The sequence below is a fragment of the Cupressus sempervirens genome, chromosome 11, assembly GCF_028749045.1.
Source record: "Cupressus sempervirens isolate cs-2001-9-10 chromosome 11, ASM2874904v1, whole genome shotgun sequence".
NCBI lineage: Eukaryota > Viridiplantae > Streptophyta > Pinopsida > Cupressales > Cupressaceae > Cupressus > Cupressus sempervirens.
This window is the reverse complement of record NC_143128.1, coordinates 478,518,804-478,546,376: the sequence shown is the minus strand read 5'-3', so window position 1 is coordinate 478,546,376 and position 27,573 is coordinate 478,518,804. Positions and strand designations below refer to the sequence as shown.

Genomic DNA, 27,573 nt, shown 5'->3' with positions numbered 1-27,573 from the left:
ATCTCCTACTTATCAATATATGCATCATCATGTATGTTGGCAATGAGGTGGCAAAATTGTAATTAGTATGTATGAAGTAGTGTCAACAAGCATTTATAAAAGGGAGATTCTCCATATGGAAATCTTGACAATGAAGATATTAAATACACTTTCAAAAAGAACAAATGTAAAAGAAGTTTGCAAAATTTTGAGTAACAAATATTTACAATGAAGGAAGTTGATATATAATTTGATTTTATGTAACACAGTTGAGAAAATGGTTATAAACTATATAGTTCACGTAAGTTCATAAAGTATTTAATGTTTATCCCATAAGTTGAGGAACTCAACCCTACTATTTTAAGGTTGCTACATATTTTATTCAATGTCTTGGCAAAGTAGTTCATGATAAGTGGATGCACATCATATTTATCATCATATGATGATAAATAAACACACACAATCGAATCCATAAAACAACTTATTTTACAAATGGATTGTGGAAATTTGCTATTGTTAATCTAATTTTTGTCATTGAAGAAATAAGCATTAGAAACAATGGTGATGCAAAATAATTTAACAATGTTAAAAGGATGAGTTATTCGTGTACAAAAATAGTGCAAAAGGATGGTTTAATGATGCACAGAAGTGGTTCATCAATAATGAGACAAGTTTTCCCTTAATCTAAAATATAAGAGCCTATCAACTAATTATATTAATAATTTTTTTTTATAATAAATTCCTCATTAACAAATTTGATTTAGTCCTCTTTTTTTAAAAGTTTAAATACATTTTTTCCATTACTTATCTGAAATTAAGTGGTGTGATAAGCGAAATAGCCGCATAGGACCATGGCCTGAAACCCTAACCACTAATCGTTGCTCGGGGATCGTCAACAAAAGGGAAAACATGTGATCTGTGCTTCAATTAAGCAAACCTCAAAACTGCCCTGTTCTGATATATGAATCGAAGGTCAAGGGTTTGAGTCCCTGCGAGCAACACTACAATCAATTCCAACAATGGCGAGCAGGATTCTTCAAACCCTCGCTCGCAGATGTCCTGAAAGGAAAATTCCTCCATGGCGTTATCGTTCGAGCGCCTCCATCCATGCTCCCGCGATCACTGTAGAAGATTCATCGGAGACCCTATCCGCTTCTCCTCCTTTCCCTCTTTACGACCAACTGGCGGAAGAAGTTAAACAGAAGCTGAAAAAGCTGAAAAATCCCGACCCGAGGTTTCTCCAATACAACAATCCCGTGCCCAAATTGGTCGACCACGGATCGATTCTGGCAGCCCCCGCGACGCGCGTAACCGTTCTCGAAAATGGACTCAGAGTGGCCACAGAGTCCGACCTGGCTGCGCAGACGGCGACGGTTGGTGTATGGATCGACGCTGGAAGCCGCTTTGAGACGGATGAGACGAACGGGACAGCCCACTTTCTGGAACACATGATCTTCAAGGGGACCAAGAGGCGTTCCGCTAGGGTTCTCGAAGAGGAGATCGAGAACATGGGAGGACACCTCAACGCTTACACTTCCAGGTGGGAATGGAATTTAATTTTGCAGAAAACATGTAGACAATCCTCATTGACCAATCTAGGATCTTACACTTCTTTTTCTAATCAGTGATCGAAACCATAGACATTAAAATAGGGGATCGAACTCAATTCACTCGCATACATAGAATAAGTTATCGAAACGAAGGTTAGAAAACAGAAGCGGTTTTGACTAAGCGCAGGAGTTGAGTGAACAAGCTCCTTCCCATCACTCTTACCGTAAACATGCAGAGAAATCAATGCTGATTACTCATTTGTCCTATTCCTTTCACTGTCATTTCATTATCTAATATGGACGCTGTGCTGTCCAAATCTCTGGCAAGTCCATCGGAAAAATCACTAATTTATTTAATGAGTGATCAATTACATAGAAATCTAAATCGAGGATCCAACTCAATTCACTCGCATATATTGAAATGGTTCTCATTTATTTTAACGATGGAGAGAAAATAGAAGCGGATTTGACTAAGCGCAGGAGTTAAGACTGATGAAGCTCCTCTCCATCACTCTTACCATTGACATGCAGAGAACACAATGCTGATTACTCATTTCCTCTATTCCTTTCACTTTCTTTTCACTATCTTATATAGGCGCTACGTAGTTGAAAATTGAAATATCTTGCAAATCTTTCGGTGAAGTCAATAGAAACATCTGAATCCTCTGTTTCATTCAGCTCGCCATGCATAATTCTCATTCATGTGTACTTCAGTGGATTCATGGGTTTTATACATTTCTATATTTCGAGACTGAAAATGAATTCGTGGCATCTCAAGGAAATTGGAAAATGTTTGCAGATCATTTGCAATCGAACATGAATTGTTGGTTTAATAGAAAACGAATTTGGAAAATGACTTTTAGGTTGTTTTGAAAATAAGTCTTATAGGGCTCTAGATTGCAAAGTCTCCTTAGACTTCAATATCTTGCTGTAATGTTTTGAGTTTTAACTGTAATTCAAGTTGCTGATTCTGGTAAGGACAAGGTTGTACGGTAAAAATGTAAAACATTAGAATATAGATAATAGAAGCAATGATTTGCAAAAAAATTGCAAAATTAAACACAAAAAAACTTGTAATTAATGCTAACAATTTATTTTTATATCACATGTTCAAACAGAATGCTTGACAACTCACATCATCTCATAACATCTGTGAAGCAAGGAAAAATCCGATTTTGAAATACTGTCTGTGCTCGCTGCTGACTATATGCATCTGCACACCCCCCAAAATGCTCTCATCTTGACGTTGGCAATCACAAGTAGTCAGAAACATTTTTTTAAACCTCTGCATACAATTTCCCTCCAGAAGCTCAATTGATAACTATGTTCCTGCGAGTTTCCAGTATGGGGATGGCGGGGGACAGCGGGGCGGGTTTCCGTGACGGCAAATTTTTGTGGCGATTTTACGGGGAGGGGGGGGGGGGGAACGACAAACGGGGATGACTATATATATAGAGAGAGAAATTATAAAATATACATTGAAATTTGCAAATATACATGTCATTCATATGAAACTAAGCACAAAGCATGTCATTTAAACATTATAGAACCATAACATACAAAATTTGAATGCCATCTAGGAAATAATATCCGATTTCAGTACTCAGTTGTCAAAATGCATATCAATATCAGTGAACAATATCATAGTGATAAACATGATAAATCTGAAAATCTAAATCTAAATATGCCTAAAGCTATACACTCAAAGGCTAGAGGGCTGCTATAAAGTAATAAGTATCAATGTATCATAGTTAGGTTCATGTTCAACATAAAAAACATAACAGAAAAATGAAGCAGACTGCTGCTCCTATTCTGCCTCTACTGCATTTGGAGGGGTGGGGCCCACCTCGGCAACCTAGTAAGGAGCCTTAAAATTATTTTTTAATATTCATTTTTTAACTTTTTGCATAATTTTTTAAAAAAAATTTTAAATTTAAAAATAAAAACACTTGGGGACAGCTGGCCGTATCTGTTATGGTTGGGAGACATCTAAGCGTCCCCTTTCCGTACTAGCGACGACCCTTTTTTTCCCGGCCATCCCCAAGTTTCGGGGACGTCGCTTGCTAATTTGTCTTTTTTGGGGACGGCTGGGGGATGTCACATACCCGTCCCCCCGTCCTCAGGACATCCCCGCTTCCGAAACTCCTGTTTTTAGGCCGGGTACGCATCCCTGGGGTACATAGATTGATAATGAAAAACTAGTTATGATCCTCTGGCAGAAAATACATTGATTGACATCCCAAATACCTATATCTTGTGAAAGAAATTATGTGTTACTGTGTATCCTGTATCCCACGAAAAAGTTATTGGGCAAGTCAACCAAGAAGTAGTATGGAGTTGATGTTAAACTGTAAGGTAAAATTCTTTGTAGAAAGTATGGGATTGACATTTAATGTTTTCAATTGTACCTCAAGCAAATCAACCAAGTTGCACACTACAAATGAGTCAAATGTGCTAAGTGGCAAACAATCCCAATTGCTCAAAGTTGTCAACCTGTGAAAGTTGACTAGTAGCACATTCCACTCAAGTGATAACGTTGTGGTTTGGTAATAAAGCTACAAACTACAAAAGAGCTAGTTAATTTTCTGTGTGATAATACCCAAATTTCTCAAACAATTTACTCATTTCTCTTTTATCATTTATATATTTTTTTGTTGACTGCTGCAATTTTAACAACATGTACAGCCTGGTTTTGGTAACAGTGTCATTGGTCTTTTCTGGGTATGGCCTGGGTTTGTTTCTGTTGAACTGTGGGGATGTAAGGACGTGTAGGACAATGAATTCACATTGCAGACAAATGCACACTGTATTGGCATCAATACCAGTATAGGCTGACATCCAGTGCTTACAGAAGAACCTCACACCAGAGACTGCAAGTGTTGGACTTGTATAAATATTTTAGTTACCGGATTCATGCCCTAGAGGCTGGATCCGGATCCATGGCTGGATTCGTCTGGATTCTTCCAGATTTTTAAGAAATTTTTATTTTGTTTTTATAAAACAAAATTTGAGTTTTTTTTCTTATAATCATAATGGATTTGATCCATAGATTCATGCTATGAAATGATTTAGAATCGTAGATTCATAGAATTATGTATAGTTCTCTCATTTTTTAGTATATATAATGTACACACACACACGAATCCTCCATGAATCATAATTGGGAAAAAGAAAAAAAAATCACGAATCCATGCATCCGATTCACGTGTCCGAATTGGATTTGTTTCACGAATTGGTAACTAAGATAAATTTTACAGCTAGGTCATTATATTAAATTTTGATTGATACTGTGTAATGTGCTCTTTGGATCTAATCTGCAGCATTGAGTTTGTAAGTAGTTAAAACAGGTGATTTTTGACTGAGTTCCTGTCGGTAGTAGGAAGGAGTCATCTTTCAGTTACAGCAGGGAAATTGAATCTCCCTGTTAAGGTGGCTTGGTCCAATAGCTAGATAACTCTAATACTAATTGGTAATTAAAACAAAGATGCTGCATCTGTAGCTATCTCATAATTGTAAGTCCCTATAGTTATTTTCAGTGAAAAGAGGTAGTGATGGGTCAGTAAGCTGCCAGGAAATTGTGGTGAGTCTAATGTCAGTTTGAAACCATCAATTATGGAATTGACTGCAACTAATTTAGGATCGTTAGATTTGAAGAGTATATGCAGTGATGGGAAGTTTAAAAAAAGTATCTTTGAATATTTGCTAAAAAAACAGTTTCTTTCCCTTTGCTTGATATGAGTTTTAGCAGATGTGGCTTGGAGACAAAATCCATTATGCAGGAGGAATACTTATCATTGTGATGATGAATTTTTTTAGAGTGCTGTGTATTGGTTTGCTAGATTTCCATGAATCTATGTTATCAGTGGAAATTATAAAAATAAAAGTATAAAAGAAATTTAATTTGTTGGAGAATTTCTGTGTTTGTTATTTGTGTATTTTCATTATCTCTCTGTTGATTGAGTATTTTGTAAAGGTCTACATTCTTTTATTTAGCAGAAGTAGATTTTTTATTCTGACTGCCTAAGTCCGTGTTGTGTTGGACATCATTATGTAGCTTATGGATATTTATTAATGAGTTGATGTCTGGAAGCATATGCCACATTATATAACAGTTGTGTATTTCATTAATAGGTTATGACCAATAATATCTATAGATTTATGTTTGATATCATCATATAGTGGGTAAACATGTTAACAAAAATACATTACACCTTCAGTTTCATATTCATTATGAATTTATTGTAATCAAATTATTTTGAATTTAAAAATGTTGTATCATCTTTGTTTGTTTTTATATTTCAGGGAGCAAACTACTTATTATGCCAAGGTATTGAAGAATGATGTGCACAAAGCCCTTGATATTTTGGCAGATATCCTGCAGAATTCATGCTTTGCTGAAGACCGAATAGCTAGGGAGAGGGATGTAATTCTCAGAGAAATGGAAGAGGTCTGGTTTTTTCATCACATTTCTTTTTAATATGTTTTCTTAGTATGTACCACTCACTTGTGATTATTCTTCAGATCTGAAATTAGAAGCATAAAATAAGTCCTCCAAGAATTTCTCATAATGCAGAATTGGTTGACAATGTTATCAAGATGTTACAAGATAGAAGATTAGTTCCTGCAAAGTAAAGTGGCCATGAAACAAGATTTTGGAGGATGGGGGACTGAAACAGCTTTGTCTGCAATTCCTTTTAAACATCATTGTGTCATGATGAACAGGCTTTTCAAATAACTTAAGCAACAAAATTCTCAAATACAAACCAAATGTAGAGGTCCTTGTGCTGCATTGCCCGTGTTTCTTTCTCTACATCTCTCTACTTTACAGCCACATAGGTCTCAAGAAGGTATCTGCTGATGGCTAGACACAACAAGAGGTTTAAAATAAAAGAAACAACCCTTACAGTGCAATTAACAATCACATTTTGCTTTAGGGAACTGCCCCCAATAGTTTAGGTCTATTGCCTACTACGAAGTAATTGGAAAATATTTGCTTATTATTAACAAAGACCTAGAGGTCTATATATACAAAAGAATAAAGTGATGTTTCCTTAGGAAACAACCGTAAAGAATAGAAATATTCTATTCTAGCTAAAAGAAAGCTGAAGAAAGTTAACAGATAACTACAACTAACTAGATATTATAAACATTCTAATATTTACAGAAGATTACAATAGATAACCATTAGATTCTAAATAGAGATAATAGAAACTATTTATGATTGTAATACCCTCTCTTAATGGTTAATCCATCTAGAGCACGAAGCTGTAAAAAACATAAAAGACAAATTCTGTCTGCTCAAGGTGCTCTGCACTGTTCGCTATGGGTTGCAAACCGGATTGCTTAGATAGGGCAGCTAAGCACGTCCAATATTCAACCTTCATGTGCCCAAACTTGTGGCAATAGTTGTATTGAATGTTTTTCTTCTGAGAGCCTTTTGAATCTGAAGCAGAGGATGTCTGTTGAGAAGAGTGTTGATGAAACTTGCCTTTATCCTTCTAAAAGAATTTCACAGCAAAGGCTTGTCTGTTGAGGTGGAACTGGAGTTGCTACCGAATTGTTGTTTTCACTGATCTTGCTGAAGCAGGAGGGTGCAGAGATCAATGAACTTCAAATCAACACTAGAAGATGTGACATTGAGAGTCTCGATAAAATGCTCATCGGATTTTGGTAAACCCCGAAGAGTGATAACCATAATATCCTCTTCCTCCATCTTGTGACCAATGGCAAGTAACCGATCACGGATTTCCTAAATCCGATTCAAGTGTACTTGGAGTGAGGTGCGCTCATCCATGACAATAGAAAATAGAGTATTTTTTAGAAAGAAAGCTCTGCTTTTCGTAGAAGTCTCATGAAGACATTTGAGATGTGTCTAGATCTTGGCAGTTGTCTTGCCAGATGGAATCTAAAAAAGCTGATCATCAGCCACAGATAATTTGAAAAACATCACTCCTTCTCGATTATTCAGATCCCATGTATCTTGATTAGGACGAGGAGAAGTCAGACGCTTTGTAATACCCATAACAAATTGATCGGTCTTCTAATATTCAAAGATTGTGATGATCTGTTGCTTCCAAGTGCCATAATTTCGACCATTGAATTTGGAGTTGTGCTCGAGTAGAATGATAGTCACAGATGCCATGGCACATTTTTCAATGAAAAAATGTGAAAATCTGTGAACACGTTCTTCGAGGCAAAAAAACGGAAGACTTAGAAAATTCGAAGAGTGACTTAGAAGAGAGCTCAAAAAACTTTGAAAGAATATGTTGTCGTTTTCTAGAGCCGCTGGCTTGAAAATTGAGGCATGAAAAATGAGGCAACTAGACAAATTGGACGACAACCTAGTTGAGCTCTCAAAAAATCCACCAAGAATTTGTGATCAAAAATTCTTTTCGAGCCCAAAAGTTAGGTTTTCGAAGAAAACCCTAGTTGGTGGCCATTAATGGTCGAAATCGCAGAAAAAAGGTGTTTTGTAGGCAGAAAAATGGCCAATTTTATTCAGAATAGAGGCATTTTGGCTGAGACAGCAGAGAGGATGAGGAAACAGCACCAAAAACGTCCCAAGAAATCACTGATTTGCAGATTTTCGATTTTTAGTAAAAGTGACCAAGAAAAATACGCCTCTTTTTCAGACGAATTCGCAGATCTCTGTCTCTGAAACTCTACCCATGACTAAGTATTACGAAACACGTAAAAGACTTCAGAAAGAATTGTAAAGAATAGGAAACGATTGTAAAGAATAGAAATATTCTATTCTAGCGAAAAGAAAGCTGAAGAAAGCTAACATATAATTACAGCTAACTAAATATTAGAAACATTCTAATATTTACAGAAGAGTACAATAGATAACCATTAGATACTAAACATAGATAATAGAAACTATCTATTATTGTAATATTGCCAACACGACATCTAGGGCCATTGTGGCTTGTCAATATTAGACCTTCCTTGTTGTAATCCTGGTGAATGTTGATTCAAGTTGTTGTCAACTTGATGTCTTGGCTGTCTTTAATATTTTAAATCTGTCAGTCATCTTCTAAGGACTAGGTTTAGGTCTCCATGGACTAAGTTTTGCTCCATATTCCTTTGTGCAATTTGCACAATTACAGGTTGCATACTTGGATTCAACATGGATTTGATAGACCAATAAATTTCTAGAACGAAAGCTCAAGGACTTAAAATATCAGTCAAGTATCTGTTGAAAACACCATTTTTTTTGAAAAATTCAGCTAGAAAATGTATCAAACGAGTCTATGAAATGTTGGGGAAGTGTTTTCTAATAGATTTGAATTCAAATAGAGTACAAAATTGCATCTTTATATGAATACAAAAATACCTGATAACAATTATGAATTTGTGCTATTGTCTTTGAAAAAAATCATCATAAATTGTACACCTAGGCAAGTTCCAAATTGTAAGATTTCACAATTTCCACTGCTGTGTTATAGTGAAAAGTTTGGGAGAAGGTTTTGTCCTCACATTTGTGTGTGATCCTTGCTTGGTCTAGAAGGGTATGGCTGTGGCTTCAATCAGCTACTAGATGGCAATGACTTTTTTCAGTCATTGGTGTCATTGAATCCATTATCTTCTAATATTATTGTGGCCACATTTTTTATGGCTTGCCTTTTGAAATAAACTTTAGTGTTATCTTTGAACAAAGGGCTTCTCATCTTGTGTGGTCTAATCACCACAAGGATCAATATTAGCCGCTAAGTTGCCAGTTTGGATTCTGGTATGGATGCGGGTTAGAATTTTGTCCAATTTTCTTTTGGGTTGGGTTAGGATTTGTTTTGGGTTTGTCCGGACAAAAACTTATGTTTAAAAAAAAAATATGTGTGTGCATATATGCAGCAACAAATAAGTCCATACACCACTTTGCTAATAGTAAGGAAACATAGCAAAATACACTACCATATCTATGTTTCATTTCAGTAGGATATATATTGCATCATTTAGCCATATACACAACATCACTTGCTTGGTCACATGCATGGTACATATTTCTATATGAAGGGGACAGTTTGAGAATGAAAAGAATTGTCAAAACATAAGTGCAGTTATCTGAATTCTTATTTTGTATTGTTTATAGGATATCTAACCAGGCTAGATCAAAGGTTGGAAGGATCAATAGACTAAATTAGGCAAAAAAACACTTAAATTTTAAAAAAAAGGTTTTTAGAGCAAATTTGGCCCGGGTTCAGCTACTGGGTAGAAAATTCTTCAAAATTCACTCCAAATTTTGCCTGGGTTCTTCTGACAGAATTTGTAGCAAATCTGTGGCTCTATAGGCAAGTTTGGGGAGAATTTGACAAGGACCAGACTTTGTACAGAATTGAACTAGACTTTGAGGGTTTTTGGAGAGAATCTGGTAACTTAGATTATCCAAGTCAATAAATTTTTTTGATTTGTCCTCTATCTTTTTTGTTGTAAGAAAAAGATTGTATTGGACAAACATTAAGTCTTTGAGGTGTTGTTCAGTTAATTGATTGTGCCTCTTTATGTGATTATCATCAACTAAACTCTAGTTGTGCTCATATTTATGTTGCCTCATTTTTAAGTTGCCAATTTAAAATTTTTTTACAGTAAAATTCCTATGTTAAGTTGTTCTTATTCACAAATGTTCCAATAATCTTCCAGTGTTAGCGGCGTGTGAGTTTAGAGGAGGATCTTCATCAACTCAATAAAAACCTTGGTAGTAGTGTGTGCAATGCAAGAAATTTTCAAAACAAGTTAATAAAACAATTCATAAATGTTGGAATAAAATCAATTTACAAGGATGCTTACATTTCCTTTTTGCGCAATGTGGCAAAGTTTCATGGTGATATTCCTTTTCATTTGGGAGATGCTAAACTTTCATTATTTTTCTTGTAGTTTGTGGACAATTAAATTGGGTGTTCGTGATGGCCCCTTTAGTCTAGACCTGTAAATACATAAATAAATAAAACATACTAGCCTAATCTTGTTGTCCCTCATAGGCTATTCCATTTAACAATAAGTGGGGCATAGAGATCATAAATAATTGGCCAAAAAGATAAAGTGCTGACAAATCATGGTGTGCTCTGAATTTAATTAATAATTAAGTGGAAATGATACCATTTGTAGGCGATAATAATCATAGTGTGCTTTTAATTTAATTAATAATTAAGTGGAAATGATACCATTCTTAGGTGATATAATCATAGTGTGCTCTTAATTTAATTAATAATTAGGAGGTTTTTAATATCATTTGCCTAAGTTGGCATTGAATTGGGTTTTGAAGATTCATTCCATGCAATGATTTGTTTATGATTTCTTTTGTTGTTGTTGTTGGTAATATCACGTGTTACTAATATTTAAGAAAATTACATCAAGTAAAAAAGGCCCTATAGCTTGGCCAGACATCCCATCCATAATTAATTATTATTATTACATACTTAATAGCCTACCATCTATATCATAAATATGTACATCACCCTAAACCTCCTAGCAACTATTAAAAATTTCAGTTGATACTGCATCCTTCCCCCCAAAAACCTATATCTCCCTTTTCTCAGGCGTTACATGTACAAGGCATCCCATCAGCCACTTACAAACGACATTAATAAGCCAATTACTACGGAGGAACCTGTATACATCCAAGCTCCAAAAATCGCTCACTTTGAAAACTGCTAGCTGTTTCAGTCCTGGCTTCAAACCACAATCCAAAACCATTCAACTTCACGACAACCTTCCAAAGCCCATTATCGATCTTTGCAAGCACAACTTCACATTCACCTTGAGGATTTTCCATTAGCTTCCAGAACGGTTGCCCACTTGCATAGCCTTTGTCATCACCCATATTCCTCTCAATTCACCACAAAAACTAACAATAGTAATTGCTTTTGTAACACCATCTTCTGCTACAACAGTTAAGAACCAAAAACCAGGGTAATGCTGGTCTTCAATAAGCCACACCCAACATCCTCCATCCATCAAAGCCCTGATAAGGCTCAATCTTCAAGCCAAAAACCTTCGCAATCCATCAGCATGCAATGTCCTCCCCCAAACTTTCAAAACCCCCTGAGCTACATTTCACGCACTTGGAAAATGCATCCAAATCATAATTCTCCCTTGCCTAGAAATTGTTGATCTTCGTCTACGAGGATGATCAATTGGGAAGCCTACAACATGTCTTGCCATTGACTCTTGAAAGACCAGGATTTCCTCCTTCAATTTCCTGCACTCCATAGTATTCTGCACCTTGTAGGCTTGTTGGTCTACCCGTTTTGGCCATGATAAGGAGTAGTGCCCCGCATCATTACCTTCCTCCTCATTTTCAAAACATTCACTATAATTAAACCCATAGTTGGAAAACTCGCCAAATGCAAAAACTCGCCAAGCCCCCCAAAAGTTTAATCGGGAAAAACTCGGCGATTTAAAAAAAAAACTCGGGAACCTAAAAAACCGCTGAAATTTAATTAAAAATACATTTATTTTGCAAAATTTAATGAGAAGATGCATCTAATAAGTTAATTAAAGACAATACAAAAGAAAGAAACAAAGTTTAGATATATAGAAATGTATAATGCATACAAAATTGCATTCTCATGCAGAATGCTCATGGTAGGAAGCAAAATAGTAAATTACTAAATAGTTTCAATCTGTCAAACTAGAAGTAAATACTAAAAGTCTAAATACATCAATACAATTTGACAATGTCAATCACATCTTCCTCTTTCCACTTGCACTAGCAGGAAAGCGAGGGGGTCTAGTCTTAGAAGAAGTGCCCCGCACTGGGATAGGGTGTGAGTTGCGTGACTGTGAACTCTATGGCTGTGCCCCCTCGCTCGACGTCCCTACTGACTAGCTCGGCGTCCTAGAAGAGGATGCATCTCCTCCTAATGGTAATGCCTGATCCTCGCCTGAATCATCATCATCCTCGTCCTCATCCTCAATGTCATCCATAGTGAACTGAAAATCAGCGTTAGCCTCCCCCTCCATGGCCTGCCTCTCCAAATCAGCGATCTCATCTGGTGTAAACAATGGACTTGGCTCCTGTGCTGTCCAATCAGAATAAGGATCTATCTCATCTAGATCAAGCGGACCAGGTAGTTCTAAGAGCTGTGCCTTTTTTATGTGCAACTTAAGATTATAGTGCACATAAACAAGGTCATTAGGCCGTTTTTGAGTCAATCTGTTTCTTTTCTTTGTATGGATGGACTCAAATAAGCTCCAATTGCGCTCACAATGGGATGACCTACAAGGTTGGGATAGGACTCTGAGAGCAAATTTCCTTAAATTGGGGGTATTGCCACCCCAACTTGCCCACCAAGCATCTGCAAAACAAAATTAAAAAAGTTATAAAGCAATAAAAAAAAAATCAGAAGCACAACTTATCAATTAGCAAAAATTTTAAAGTTTGACGCTTTACCTGGTGCTTGAGTAGATCTTGCTCTCTTTGCTAGCATAGAAGAGAACAAAGGACCCCTTGATTCCACATAGATTTGTTGTTCGGTCACAATAAGGTCTCTCTCCTCTTCACTTGATATCATTCTCTCAATGCATTTAGAGAGACCTTCCATGACCTCTCCATTAGGATCTGAGTAGGAATCATCAGCCCTAAAACAAATAGAAAATGATATCAAGTCTTACTACACAACCTTAAAAAGTAAAGTAAAATAAAGACTTGTTAAAATCCCAACTTCAAGGACAATCAATTATCATAGTACCTGAATTTGGGATTGAGGAAGTAGCCTGCTGCATGAATAGGTTGGTGGAGCATATTGTTCTACCTCCTATCAATTATTTCCCAAATGGGGTCAAATTTGAGACTATCCCTGTGATAGTAACTTCTAACAGCCTCTTTCGCTCTATCCATGGCCTCATAAAGACCTCCCATTGAGGATTGTTGCCCATCACATGTGCGCAAGACTAGAACCAGGGGTAGAGACATCTACATTTGAAATTTGAAAAATACAAATTAGTTAATAACATAGTAAGTTATGAATTGATAATGAAACTTGAATACACTAATAATATAATGAAGTTACCTCCACAATCTCCTTAGCCTTTGCAAAAAAGCTATCATCAAACACTATTTGTGCCACAGCCTCTCCTCCGGGCTTCTTTGCGTAAGGTGAAGCAACCCAATCAGCACACACAAACATTTGCTTCAAAGCCAATATGTGGTCAAGAATACTTTGCAACGTCAAGAAGACCGTTGCAAACCTTGTCATAGCAGGTCTCATCAAATCTTTGCCTTTAGTGGCTTTTCTCATCAAACTGAGAACCCATGGGTGATTATAGATATATTTTGTGACTCGCCTAGCATCTTTCACAATTGGACTCACCCAATCAAGTTTTCCTATGTCCTCCAAAAGAAGGTCAAGGACGTGTGCTGCACAAGGTGACCAAAAAAGTGTGGGATGCCTTTCTTGGAGGATTCTACCTAAAAGATTAGCAAAAAATCAATAATCAATAACAAACTTTCCATATTTAGTATTTACAAATTACATCAAATCTAAATAGAATAATACCATTATCCAGATTCCATAGCATTACATTCATGATTCATATTGATTCAAATATAAAAAATTAAATCTACCTGCTGCCACATATGCTGCTGCATTATTTGTGATTATTTGCACCACATTCTCTATTCCCACCTCCATGACAACATTCTCCAACATTAAAGCCAATGTGGCTGCATTTTTCACTTTGTTGGAGGCATCAACAGATTTCAAAACACCACATCATCTTTGCAAGCAATCAAGAAGTTAATAATGGTTCTACTTCTTCCATTTGTCCACCCATCAGATAAAATGGTGCAGCCGTACTTCTTCCACTCTTTCTTTTGGTCTTTTATCAACAATGTTGCCCTACCAACCGCTTTGTCAAGCAACCTACAAAATTTAGGTGTAATATTAAATAAAGTGCAAGTGTTAGTAAAAAATTAGGAAATAAGTTATAACAATTAAGATTTAAAATATAACAATGAACTAAAGTGAATCACAATTATTTACAATTACTAAATAGTAAAATACTAACCTTCCACTCATATCCTTGCGATTAGCCGGCTTGTACCTTTTGCCTGATATTGTCATTGCATTCACCATATTGACTCAATAGGGACTATCAACGGCATTCATTGAGATATTGTTGAAAAACCAAAAATCAGCTGCTGCAATATCAGTTTGCTCATGCACCTCCTTAAACCATGCAGTGCCCTCTAATGATGGCTGTGCTCTAGGTGTGTTCCTGGGCACAAAATAACCACCTATCCCTGATGGGGATCCCGATGGTGATGATGAAGAAGTAGGAGATGTAGAAGAAGTGGAACCGGTAAATGAGAAATTTTGTTTGCGGATCCGTGGGCCACGAAGAGATCCTGGTATGTTCTCAAGTGCTTCTTCTTCCTCTTGCATATCAAAAGGAGCTCCTTTTGATTCAGCTATGGCTGCCCTCATAGCTAATTTTGCCCTCTCCTATTCAATTTTTTCTCTTCAGCAGCTGCAAGTAGGGCATGGATGAATCTTTTTTCTTCATCAGTTACCTTGAGACAAGGATTTGAGTCATGTTTCTTTATGCTTGCAAGGTGGTATTTGAGGCGGTTTATGCTTCCAGAAATAATTCTCACAGGGAATGCATATCACCTTCCCAATATCATTTGGATTTGGAGCTTCATAGGCATACCTGCATGCCTTATCTCTTGCATTTTTAGGCCGAATGCCTATATATCCAGATGGGCATGGTGTTTGTGGCCACTCTTCTTGCGGGTTTGTCATTTTTTTAATGGTTGACCGCTGCCCTACACATAAATATATAGAAAAATGAATAAACAAAGTTAGAACTTAGAAGCTAGGGTTTCAAATGATTCAAAGTTTCAAACTTCAAACTTCAACCATATCCTTAGCAAACAACAAACTTCAACCATATCCTTAGAAGCTAGGGTTTCAAATCAAAATGATTCAAAATGATTTTAAATGATTTGAAAACATTTACAAACAAGTTAACAACAACAAAAACAAAAGAACATTTGTTATAAAACTATAAAAAGTTTTCAAACTATGATAAGATGAACATACCTGGAAAGAAATTTGTCTTCTAAAATCGGTTAGAATCCTCTACAATCCACTCAAATCCGCCTTGAATCACTTGCAATCAGCCAAGAATGCCTCCAAACCTTCTTCTCTTCATTCCTCAAGGCTCTAAACAATCCAAATACAATTGTCATTTTTTTAATGGTTGACCGCTGCCCTACACATAAATATATAGAAAAATGAATAAACAAAGTTAGAACTTAGAAGCTAGGGTTTCAAATGATTCAAAGTTTCAAACTTCAAACTTCAACCATATCCTTAGCAAACAACAAACTTCAACCATATCCTTAGAAGCTAGGGTTTCAAATCAAAATGATTTTAAATGATTTGAAAACATTTACAAACAAGTTAACAACAACAAAAACAAAAGAACATTTGTTATAAAACTATAAAAAGTTTTCAAACTATGATAAGATGAACATACTTGGAAAGAAATTTGTCTTCTAAAATCGGTTAGAATCCTCTACAATCCACTCAAATCCGCCTTGAATCACTTGCAATCAGCCAAGAATGCCTCCAAACCTTCTTCTCTTCACTCCTCAAGGCTCTAAACAATCCAAATACAAGAAAAAATGAGAAAAAAACACATTCACTGCTGTTTTAATCCGTCATAGGCCGCGGGTGAAAATCTCACCAGAAAATCGCGTGTTTTTTTTAAGAAACTCGCCGAGTTTTTTGCGATTACTCGCCGAGTATTCGGCGAGTTTTTACTAGTCTGCCGAGTTTTTGAATCGGCGAGTTAACTAGTGAAAAACTCGCCGAGCTAGGAAACTCGGCGAGTTTTTAAAACTCGCCGAGTACTCGGCGAGTTTTCCAACTATGAAATTTAAACCTGTAACCCGAGAAAGCGCATTCCAACAGTGATTCCAAGCCGATAGTTAAAAATCCTTTGGAAATAGAGACCCTATAACCCATGTCACTATTGGAATATTATAATGTTTCTTTAATGGTCATCTTAGTTAGTCTTTAGTTTGTTTAGTAGTTTCTATTTCTGTCTTTAGTTTACAATTGTTTCTTTTAGAAACATTATCTTGCAAATCTATATAAGGAGCTTTCATCTCTTTTGTTTAATACAACTACAACATCAATTTACCATAACATGGTATTAGAGCAGGTCGACAGGATTTTATAAAATTTGGCAAATTTTTTAAGAAAAAATTGAGCCTCTTTTGATCTGTATTTTTTTTCCAGAAACTTGCTTTTTGCTTGTTAGAAATAAAAATCATTAGAGGTATCTTATGAAACTTTTATGGTATGTCTTCGAGGATTTTTGTTGGAAATCACAAGCCTAGTTAAGGATTTTGATCCTGCAATTTCTTGGTTGCAGTAAAAGTTTTTGTTTTTTTAGGGTTACATGATCTTGCATGTTTGTTGCATGTACTTCTTGGATGTGCTGGTTTACCATGCAAAGTCTCATGTTTTGTCACCCTCAAAAATTCTGGTGGGTTTTCATAGTTTTTTTCCCTTCAAATTTTTTTTGATGGGTTTTCAAAATTTTTTCCCTTCAAAAGTTTCCTATGGATTTTTTATTTTTTCCCTTAAAAATTTCTGATTTTGTAATTCACAAAGTTGAGTGAGATTCCTTTGTGGGTTTATAAGTTTTTCCTGAAAAAGATGCATAATTGTCTATTTGCTAGGAGTTTATTGAGTGCTAACTGCTGTTACAAATTGTCTATCTGCTGGCCATACCAATCTGGGCAACATTGGGTGTTTTGTGAAACCCATCCAAGGTTGGAATAGGGCTTTATACATTCAAAGGCTTCCTTTGCTATATCCATATCCATATCTGCTGGAGGATCGTACTACCACAGAGTGAGCCATATACGTTAGGGACTGCTACAGAAGTTCCATATAAGTCTGAAATAATCCATTAAGGGTGTCATACAAGTTGATTGAAGCCTGTACCAGGCCTGTAGCTGAATTCTGGGCAGCGACTGAGTCTGTCACAGAGTTCTAGGCAGTGATTTGGTCTGTAGCTAAGTTCTGGACAGCAATATATATATATATAAAACACAATAAATGCATCCTGCCGGCATCCACAAAGCTTCCAAATGCATACCCATCCACATCTGCCTCTAGGCTCCAGGAGGCCGCATAAGTACCTTAGCCCTCTATGCCTGGAATACAAATCAACCAATTATTTATATTACAGAACTGCAAATCCCTATTCGTCTTTTGAGGGGCATTGTGATTTTTGTGTATTTTATGGTAGATTTACTGACCATTGCTGCTGCCTAATCGAGGGTGCTGGATTGCTGCTACTGCTGTTGCTGGTTCCTTGATCATAGTTATGACAGGTCTATGAGCTATGCCTTCTTTTGTTGAGAAGGGTCCATTGACCCAAGTTCATGGGTGGGAATGAAAAACCTAGAGGAGGTGTTAGGGGAGGGCAAATAGTGTTCAAAATTACTAGGGCAATTTTTTATGTGAATCAAAATAATTTTTTACTATTTTGTAAGTTTGTGGAAAATTGAATATCATATTTTGGAGTAACTGGCGACTAAGCCTGCAGCTCTTGGAACATGGTGAAGCCAAACAGATCAAAATGGAATAACTTGGATGAACATTCTAGCATTGTTGGAGCCCACGGGGCTTCCCACTCTACAACCTTTCCTTGTGCTTGTCATAGGCGTGGATCAACTTAAGTCATTGAAGCTTGGACATGACAATTATTGAAATGAATAAGTCAGCCATCTCAAGTTTCGGAGTATTCTGGGCATTACACCTAACAATTCTCTATATCTTGTGTGTCTCACAAACATGGATCTTCTTCAACCACTCAAACTTCCATTATCCTACCCAGTGAAACCTCTCACAAGTTGTTCTCCACTTCACATGTGATTCTGGAAGATTTTAATTGTGCACTCCATTTATGGATACGGAAGATTTTAATATCTACTCTGGTGCTTTACTCCACGCGGTGTTCAACCTCAGAACCCCGTCCATTTGTGTTTTAGTCCTCAGTCAATCACATCACCCATACACATTAAAACTCACTCAGCTATGCATATATACACTGACATGAAGATCTGGATACCTAAAGTACCATTCTGGTAGAAAGCAACCTGAATTCTGTTTGCTTTAAAATGTTGAACTGGATACTTGCAATTAATGCAAAACACTTTAAATATTCTTATCCTTTGCCTTGCTTAGACTGCATATACAGAATGATCTTTGTCAGGAACCAATCTTGAGTAAATTAGAAAAATGAGAACAGGGAGTTGGCAGCCTGCCAACTATTGGAATGGCCACTACTCTGCCAAAGGGTTGAGACTGCATATTCCATTATTAAGTCCAGTTGAAACATCTCCATTATTGCTTAACTTCATTTACTGGTATACATGATGGTATAACTGCACTCAATTCTATTCAAAGCAAAGTGCTGCGTTGAACTGCCCTAATCTTTGGCTTTAGCAAGCAAATAAAGATTATATCAATTGTAACCACTGGCCAAATAGGTCTGTGAGACTCAAGAAGTTACAAGCTATTATAAAAGAGAAGCGACAATTGATAATGGGGAATTTAAAAATTGTGTGCCTCGGGAATCAAGGATTTTCTTGGCATTACTGTGAATATCTATCTGTACTGTTTTTTTAAAATTATAGCATCTTGCTGCTGTTGTTTTTAAACGTTATTGTCACCCAAGAAGCTGTAGCGAGTAACCTTAAGAGCTACAGCATGTTTGTAGGTTGATTAAACTAAATTAACTTTGATGAGAATTTGTGGGAAGGATTATTTTCACCTCAAATGCTAAGATAATGTATTTTTGTGTTTCTTCCACCATCCTTGTTGGAGAAATACTTTATTGGGATAAACTATAATATAATGTATAAGAAATTACTCTGGACATTTCATACATAATGAGAAACTTAAAGACCTTGCTGCTTTTACAAAATTTTTTGAAGAAACTTTGCACTTCACATATGCATGAAGATAATCAATACTGATAAACTAATACAGGAGAAACACTGCTAACAGAATCTTAAAATCAATAGAGAGGAAACAATTGCAGATTCACAATTGAACACAATTGTTTATTTTGAGATGCCTTTTAGGGAAAAATCTCAGAGAAAAAAGCACTCACTATTTAAACTCAACTGTGATTATACAGTTAGATTGGTCTCCTTCTGCATAAGCCTAATTCATCCATTTGCTATTACCACAGGCACATCAGTATGGAAAGTGAAACCATCAAGTGCTTTTACAATACAAATGGCCAAAAAAGTGCCTTTAAAAGGTGTCCCACTAACGGTGGATGAGTAGACAGTCTAAATGGAACTTGTCCAACACACATCCAACAATGCTATTGCATATACGTGGAAAATGCAATTGTTTATGTTGTTTTTGGTCAGGTATACAACAATATTTGGCTGTATTTTTGTTCTAGTCCTTTCAGTATTGAATCTATTCAATATTTATTGTGTCTACAATTCTGTGTTTGCCATTTTTGACAATGACAAATGCTCTTCAGAGTTTGATATAAGATTCAATTTTAAACACCGACCTAAAGTAATTTACTTTTTTGTTTAGCAATGTTTTAGATGTTTTGATTTTGTCCTTTGTATTTTTTATGGTTTTGCTGAGCTATAATTGTATGGATGAATGACTTTATGCTCAGTTGTACAGGTCGAGGGCCAAGGTGAAGAGGTTGTATTTGACCATTTACATGCAACTGCATTCCAGTACAGTCCTTTGGGAAGAACAATTTTAGGACCTGCAAAAAATATCAAGACAATAACAAAATCTCATCTGCAGCAGTACATTTCCACTCATTACACAGCTCCTAGAATGGTAAGATGGTTTTGATTTTATCATTGTTTCCTCCTGTTAGCGTGGGAGAAATCACATTTCTCAAAATCAAGCTAGCTATGTTTGCATGAACTGCATAGTGTTTTAAGATTAATCTAAAAGCAGCATCAAGACTTGGGCCTGAGCCTTTCAGTGATTACAATGTTTATTTTGATGGATTATATAGGTTATTTCTGCAGCTGGTGCTGTGAAACATGAGGAAATTGTCGATCTAGTGAAGAAACTGTTTAGTACTCTACCAACAAGTGGGATAACTACAAATCAGCTCGTAGAGAAAGAGCCTTCCATCTTCACTGGATCAGAGGTTACTATGATTATATTGTTTTGAACTTCTTCATCTAACCATTTCTTTTGAATAGTGCATTTAGCTGCTAGAAGTCAAATATATATTCCAGGGTACATGGTGATGGTAATGTGTGTTTGGAAGTTCGTGCCTGTTTTCTTTCACTGAGGATTAGTGCCACAAAAGCAATCTAATAACGCTTTGGATGTGCTCACAGTTCTCCGATTATAGTACATTCCATAGTGCTCAAACAAAATATAACAAAAACAAACAATTATAGAAATCTTAGTAAAGATGAAGCAATCTTCTTTTTAATGGTAAAGATTAAGTCTTTAATTACTCCCATGTGTGAAGAAAAGCAAAACAACAAAGTACGTGTAGTTTGTAATTTGTATTTAATAATTTATTTAGAGAACCTTAAGAGTACTGTGACTAGTATGCGGTTGGGACATTTGTACACAGAGTCAACAAAATGCAATGCCCCATTTTTGGATATTCCTAAAATATGCTCTAAAACCATGAATGCAATTAAAAATAAGAAATTAAATAAATTAAGGAGTTTTAGGTTTACCAATTGAAATGCCCTTTATAAGAAAATTTCTGTTCTAGGTCCTATGCGCAATGATAGTCACTAGAAATTGACATTAAATCATTAAGATAACATCTATTTTGACTAACCATTAGTGTGCATCTTGATATCAGATAAACATTGTTTAGAATCTGTTAAGGGAATAACTGCAATGTGCATTCCTATGCTAATCTCATTAGGAATTTGCTGAATTGTTTGCTAACCTTAGTCTCAATGTTCGTCGCCCTTTACGGCGAGAGCATGAAAAGTGGTTGCCTTTCCATCCTTAATCAAGCTCATGATCAGTTGCCTTTTCCTCCTCAATCAAGCTCGTGATCATGGAATAACGATCATCCATTCCACTCCTTTGCCCACAAGCATGTAAGACTGGAATAACATTCCATCTCGGGGTGATGTACTTGATGATACCATGAAGGTTGGTCTTCCTTTAGCCCTACTTGGAAGGCTGGTCATCCTTTAGCCCTACTTGGAAGGTGGGTCATCTTTCCTATTACAATCTGCTTCTCTAAATTCAAAAAAGATTGTTAAAACTAATTCTTAATTCTTTATAACAAATTAATAATTATAGTAAGAAAAACATTCAAATTATTCTCAAACATCATTAATTTCTGCAAATATTTCTATGGCATGAACACACATATATACACCTGTAATTTAGCTCTATTTATAGAATTTATCTTAAATCTATTTGCAGCTGTTGGAAATTTACTTCTGCCCTTAATTCAGATATGTTTTCTTATTTTCTTATCTGCTTGTTCTAATTCCATTCAAAATGCCCCTTCAAATGAGGCTTCTCCTCAAATACCCCCTCCTCAGCGAATAGATACCCCTCTCAATAGCTCCCTTCTCAATTTATCATTAATCTATTTGCTGCTATGTGATGTTTACTCGTGCTCTCAACTCAGTTCTGATTTCTTATTTTTTATATCTTCTTGTTCTAGTTATATTCAATTTTCCCTTTAAATGTGGCTTCTTCTCCTGAAATATGTCATCATTGACGAATGAATATCCTCTCCTTAAATACCCCCTTCTCAATGAATGGATACCCTCAATTGCAACCATCACTGCCCCTTCTTTAATGCTGTTTGTTAAAGATGTTATTGGCAGCTCATTAATAATCCTTGATTAATCCAGTCAGTCCTCTTAAAATAAATGGTTGTTTTTAAATGTTTCTTTAATAGCCACTGCTTTCTTCTCGGTTGGCCCCTCATTTATATAATTGCTGCTACTACCATTATTGTAAATTTCTTTTATTCTGGCTGGCCTTATTTCTCCAGTTGCCTAGGAATTATTATTTAGGAGTGCAGATTGTGTCTGTTCTTAGTTTAGCAGGGGTAGAACACTTTAGACATAGGACATGAGATGAATTTTTGAAATTTGACTATATATGTTTCATTGAATCTCTTTTGCCATCTGTTACCCTTTCCAAAAATGGCCTCAAAACATCTCATACCTGGAATGTGTCTGTGCATCCCAGAAAATTGCTGGAACATAGATCCGTTTCTAATTTTTTTTTTAATCTCCTTCAGGTACGTATAATTGATGATGATGTGCCTCTAGCACAATTTGCAGTGGCTTTTAATGGAGCTTCATGGACAGATCCAGACTCAATTGCATTGATGGTTATGCAAACAATTTTGGGGTCTTGGAACAAGGGTGCTGGAGGTGGCAAGCACATGGGGTGGGTCCTTTTTGAAGTCGAATGCATATTCATGTCAAGCTATATGTTAAGAATTATTGCAACTAAGTGGTTAAGATGATAGTTCAAGACTTATTTTAGATTGCTCATTTATTAGTTGATGGTAAACACATATTCAGAAATACTCGTTAAAAAAAAAATGCAGGTCAGTCCTTGCTCAGAAGGTTGCAATAAATGATTTGGCCGAGAGTATAATGGCTTTTAACACCAACTATAAAGACACAGGATTATTTGGAGTTTATGCTATAGCAAAGGTATGATATACATTTTTATGCATTTGCAAAGTTCTTTATTTTTATTTGGCATTTCATATTATATAATAATAAAGCTCACTATCTCTCTTTTCTTGAGTACCTGTTATATGTAATTTTGATCATGGAGTTAAAAATAGAATGATGGAAGGGAATTGGTAATAAATGCAAACTAGAATTCTTTTTACAAAGAGGGCTGTGCTTCAGCCTTCAGCCTTATATAGGCCTCTACTATCCAGAACTTAGCTTTTGCAAGCCATTTCAAGGGGTGGAGCTGGACCTTTTTTTGTCCCATTTAAACTTAAAATCTTGTGTAAATTTCAGGATTTGGCCTTAGATATAACTTATAATTTCAGGATTTGGCCTTAGATATTCCCATCAAAGGCCAGTTCAGAATTGCAAGCCACATAAAGTTGTGTAATTTGTTTCCCATGGGCTCTTGTAATTGAACAATATATGGATATAATATTGAGTTATAATAGTTATATAATTAATCTTTTTTACTATGTATTTCAAAGGTACTCCAAGAGTTTTTGCTGATGACATGCCTCCAGAATCCCAACAGATAAATCATTTCATATATCAATAATAAGGGAAATCTCAAGTTTACGTCTTGATTCTTCAAGATATCACTCTAAAATTGTTCAACTTTTGGTATTTGCTAGATATTAGTATTTAACCCATGCATGCACATCAGTTAGTAAAGGTTAGTTATGTTAAAATTCTGGGTTATATGTAAAAATGTTTAAAATAGTGCCTGGTAAACTTTTTAACATGACGAGTGACACTGACATGACACACCGACTGGCTCCACGTGGAATGTCATTGATCTGGATCTTATCAAAGCTGAAACTCAAAGCGCAATCACATTGGATTGCCATGGGCACAAAGCAGCAATCACAATGGCTCAGCGGTTGTTTACTTTGAACATTGGTGTGTACACCACCAACACCCACCATAACCAACACACTGGGAAGAACCCTTAATTGCTATTACTACCAGAGAGGTATGCCAACTTTTGATTGGCAACCTTTTTTAAGAAATTGTAAGATAAACAGTGAGGTACTTGGAGTTCTTCATATGTTCCAGAGGCATAAGTTTTGTATATGTCTGAATGAGATCTTGGTTTCACTTGTGAGTAGGTTATCATTGTAACTTCTAGTTTGAAAATTTCAGAGATCTGATGCATATTTTTTTCAGTCAATAAGGCTCCTGTCAATGTACATTATGAGGTGGTTGTGAGAGGATGTGGATACATAAGGTATTGGTAGATTTTCAAGTGACGAAACATCAAACACATCATGACAATCACTGTGTGATCAAGGAATTGAAGAATCCTATTATCATGCTAGACCGAAGAATATCCAAGTTAAATAATGATAAATGTTACAACTTACATACTTTACTTCGTCAACAATGAAGATGTTTGTCTAATTATTGCTCTACAAAAGATCAGCTTGCTGAAATAATGGATAAACCACTTGGCTGAGATAATTTGGGATTGAATTTGGTTGAGTCAGTAATGTGAACGGCAAGATATTGTAATGTTAGATATGTCAGGCAAGATACTCATTTGTGCCCCCCTAATTATACAGGGAACTAGCTATGCCTAAATGAAAAGCTTGTTAGTTTTTGTTTCATTGTTGTTTTTGCATTATCAGGTTCTACAAGTTTCAGTTAGATAGCATTGTAGCATATGCAATTTAATAATTACATCAAAATTTCTCTTTGCCAAAATTAATGAGATATTTTCCCAATATGTTGAGAGGTAAATGTTATTTCCAGCATTGTCTAGTTGCTCGTGTTTAAATTTTATATTTATATTCCGACAAGAGGGCTGGAGCTAAGATATTAGTTATATCCATCTTGCTTTCATATATATATACATAGATAGATAGATAGAGGTTAGATTTAAGAAAAAACATTTAAGTCACTTGCAATTGTAACATTAATTGGTGGATGAAACCTTATTATTAGAGGATGCAACTTCCATACACATTTTCACCATCAGGTTCACTCAAGTTGCAGACACTCTTTTAGAGGTTATATATTCAATGTTCATACATGGCGATACACCTACTTGTACTAGAAAGCTTTATATTACTCTTTTTTCATGTTGATAATTTTTCTTTTCTTTTTACTCCTGCCCTAAGAGTGACATTATAAATTGTTGGACATAGTTTGATATGTGTATGTGCTGTATGTTTTCAATGTGTAAAACTTGGATAACAGATTGTAATGCGAGCCATTAAACTTGAGCAGTGTGGGGCCTACTGTTATATCTTTGTTTAACATCTCATCAAGGGTGTCTTTATAATCTTTAATTGTATGTACAAGAGAGAGTATATTTTTTGACATTTATTACAGAGTTGTAATGTCTTAACTATTCTACTGAAGCTGCTATATATGAGTAAACCTATGTACTTTCAATGGTATTTGTTTGAACTTATTGTTAGCTTTTCATATTTGCAGCCAGATGGCTTGGATGATTTATCACATGTTATAATGCATGAGATCTGCAGATTGATATATCGAGTTACAGAAGATGATGTTACTCGGGCATGCAATCAGGTACCTCATTTGGCGGTTTAGTTTAATTGTCAGGCTGTATTGAGATGTTTGTATTTTATGATGCATGTCTGAGCAAGTTGTTTAATTTGATAAAGTGATTTCTTGTTTTATGCAATTTTATTTATAGATACGATCGAACCATTAAATTGCTGGACAGGTCATTAATGCTAGTATTTAATAATTTTGTGGATTTCATTTTGTTGGAGTTTATGTTGATTGTTATGTGTGTATTTGAAATGCATCTTTACCTTTTTGTGGTGTGCATAAGTACAACATGAGATTCACAATAATATCATCAGATGAGAGTTGGTTGTCACTTTTTTGCTTGCTATGCCTTTTCCTGCTGGACATCACTCGGCAACTTCATCTTTTTTTATGCCAATTCCATGTTTTGGCTGATTGTAAGAATGTTTTTTTTCTACAGTTGAAATCATCATTACAGCGTCACATTGATGGCACAAGTCCTGTAGCAGAAGATATCGGTCGGCAGGTAAACCCATCATTGTAGTTGCTACTTGAAGTAGAGTTTTATGACCTAAAATATAAATTTATATCCATGGCTTTGTGGTATCTTGATATGTTACTAAAAATTTATATGTTCTTCTATAATTTGTCTTTATTATTATTTTGTTTCCTGTTGCAGCTGCTGACATATGGCAGGAGGATCCCAGCTGCAGAACTGTTTGCTAGAATAGACGCAGTTGATGTGGCTACAGTGAATCGAGTAGCAAACCGATTCATCTTTGACAGGGTATGTTTGCTTGGAGTATGTATTTCAGCTTGGTAGAGTAAAATATACAGAATTCATTCTGTAGGAATGGAATATTTCTACTGAAGACTTAAAAAAATAAAACATATTGTGGGCATTAATGTTATTGTTCCTGCAGGATGTGGCCATTGCAGCGATGGGACCCATTCAGTCCCTTCCTGACTATAACTGGTTCCGCCGCCGCACATATTGGCTACGTTACTAGATGAAATATTAATTTTTCCTGAATCAAGGAAAGCTTGGATCTGGAAGCTGCCTACAATTGTTTTTTGAATAATGAAAAGAACTTGCAAATATTTAATGAGATGGTGTCGTATAATTGGAGTTTTGTAGGCTGTCAGTTCATTTCCTCTTTATTTATTTCATTGACAATTCAACTAAATAGCAATGCTCATCATGGCATTTCTTTAAAGAATTATTGACTTCAATATGATGACATTTCATTATGTTTAGATCATTGCCTGTGAATGTAATTTTTCGGGAGGAATAAAGTTATCACCACATAGTAATTACTAGTGAGGATGGTATGCCCTTACATTTGACTTTCCATTCGTGGAAGACTAGGTCTGATGATTTTGTCTTTGCAGCGCTGATTTGATTGATTATATTTATAATGTAATATGTCTTGAGGTTGCTGAAAATTACAAGTGGTGAAGTAGTTCTCCCACGGATCTTTTTCACTTTATTTCACAATAAAATTTTCCAATTCTCCTTACATTTTTCATTGTCATGTAAATATTTCATATGCTTCTTATTAGTTCATCTTTAAACTGGACATTTGCAGATTTATATGTTGAATACAACCTGTTCCCATTAATTATTATATCTGCTACTATAATGTACAGAGTCTTGCAGCTACGATAGTTTGCTGGTATGAGTTCTCTTCAGTCCATGAATTAAAAGTGTGCAACAATTGAAACTATAAGCTTGCATACGTTTAGTTATAAGAGTTATGGTTTCTGTAAAAAATCTTTCAAGAATATATCTGAACTAGTATTCAAGGTAAGCAATCATTG

At 35.7% G+C, this 27,573-nt stretch overlaps 2 protein-coding genes across 2 annotated transcripts; one reads left to right on the top strand and one right to left on the bottom strand.

Moving 5' to 3' along the window:
• The first annotated feature begins 904 nt into the window (after positions 1–904).
• On the top strand, positions 905–27,272 carry MPPBETA (Insulinase (Peptidase family M16) protein). The gene is made up of 10 exons (XM_089810491.1): positions 905–1,519; positions 5,832–5,976; positions 20,213–20,377; positions 20,562–20,699; positions 22,797–22,948; positions 23,112–23,220; positions 25,690–25,788; positions 26,213–26,278; positions 26,432–26,539; positions 26,676–27,272. Exons 1-10 carry the CDS (start codon positions 999–1,001, stop codon positions 26,760–26,762), a joined length of 1,590 nt encoding a protein of 529 aa, XP_089666617.1. The 5' UTR covers positions 905–998; the 3' UTR covers positions 26,763–27,272.
• LOC149530456 (uncharacterized) lies at positions 12,109–13,287 on the bottom strand. The gene is made up of 3 exons (XM_089810492.1): positions 13,217–13,287; positions 12,919–13,106; positions 12,109–12,823 (listed from the first exon to the last, which is right to left on the bottom strand). The coding sequence occupies exons 1-3, from the start codon at positions 13,267–13,269 to the stop codon at positions 12,351–12,353; spliced, it is 714 nt and encodes a 237-aa protein (XP_089666618.1). The 5' UTR covers positions 13,270–13,287; the 3' UTR covers positions 12,109–12,350.
• Positions 27,273–27,573: the final 301 nt, after the last annotated feature.

Bases quoted from the DNA above. Each gene is read 5' to 3' on its own strand.
- LOC149530456 (XM_089810492.1), bottom strand. From the start codon at position 13,269: ATGCTCCACCAACCTATTCATGCAGCAGGCTACTTCCTCAATCCCAAA. The intron at 13,107-13,216 runs GTACTATGATAA...TATTTGTTTTAG, and splicing joins TTCCTCAATCCCAAATTCAG to GGCTGATGATTCCTACTCAG. The intron at 12,824-12,918 runs GTAAAGCGTCAA...TTTGTTTTGCAG, and splicing joins AAGATCTACTCAAGCACCAG to ATGCTTGGTGGGCAAGTTGG.
- MPPBETA (XM_089810491.1), top strand. From the start codon at position 999: ATGGCGAGCAGGATTCTTCAAACCCTCGCTCGCAGATGTCCTGAAAGG. The intron at 22,949-23,111 runs GTGGGTCCTTTT...AAAAAAATGCAG, and splicing joins GGAGGTGGCAAGCACATGGG to GTCAGTCCTTGCTCAGAAGG. The intron at 23,221-25,689 runs GTATGATATACA...TCATATTTGCAG, and splicing joins GAGTTTATGCTATAGCAAAG to CCAGATGGCTTGGATGATTT.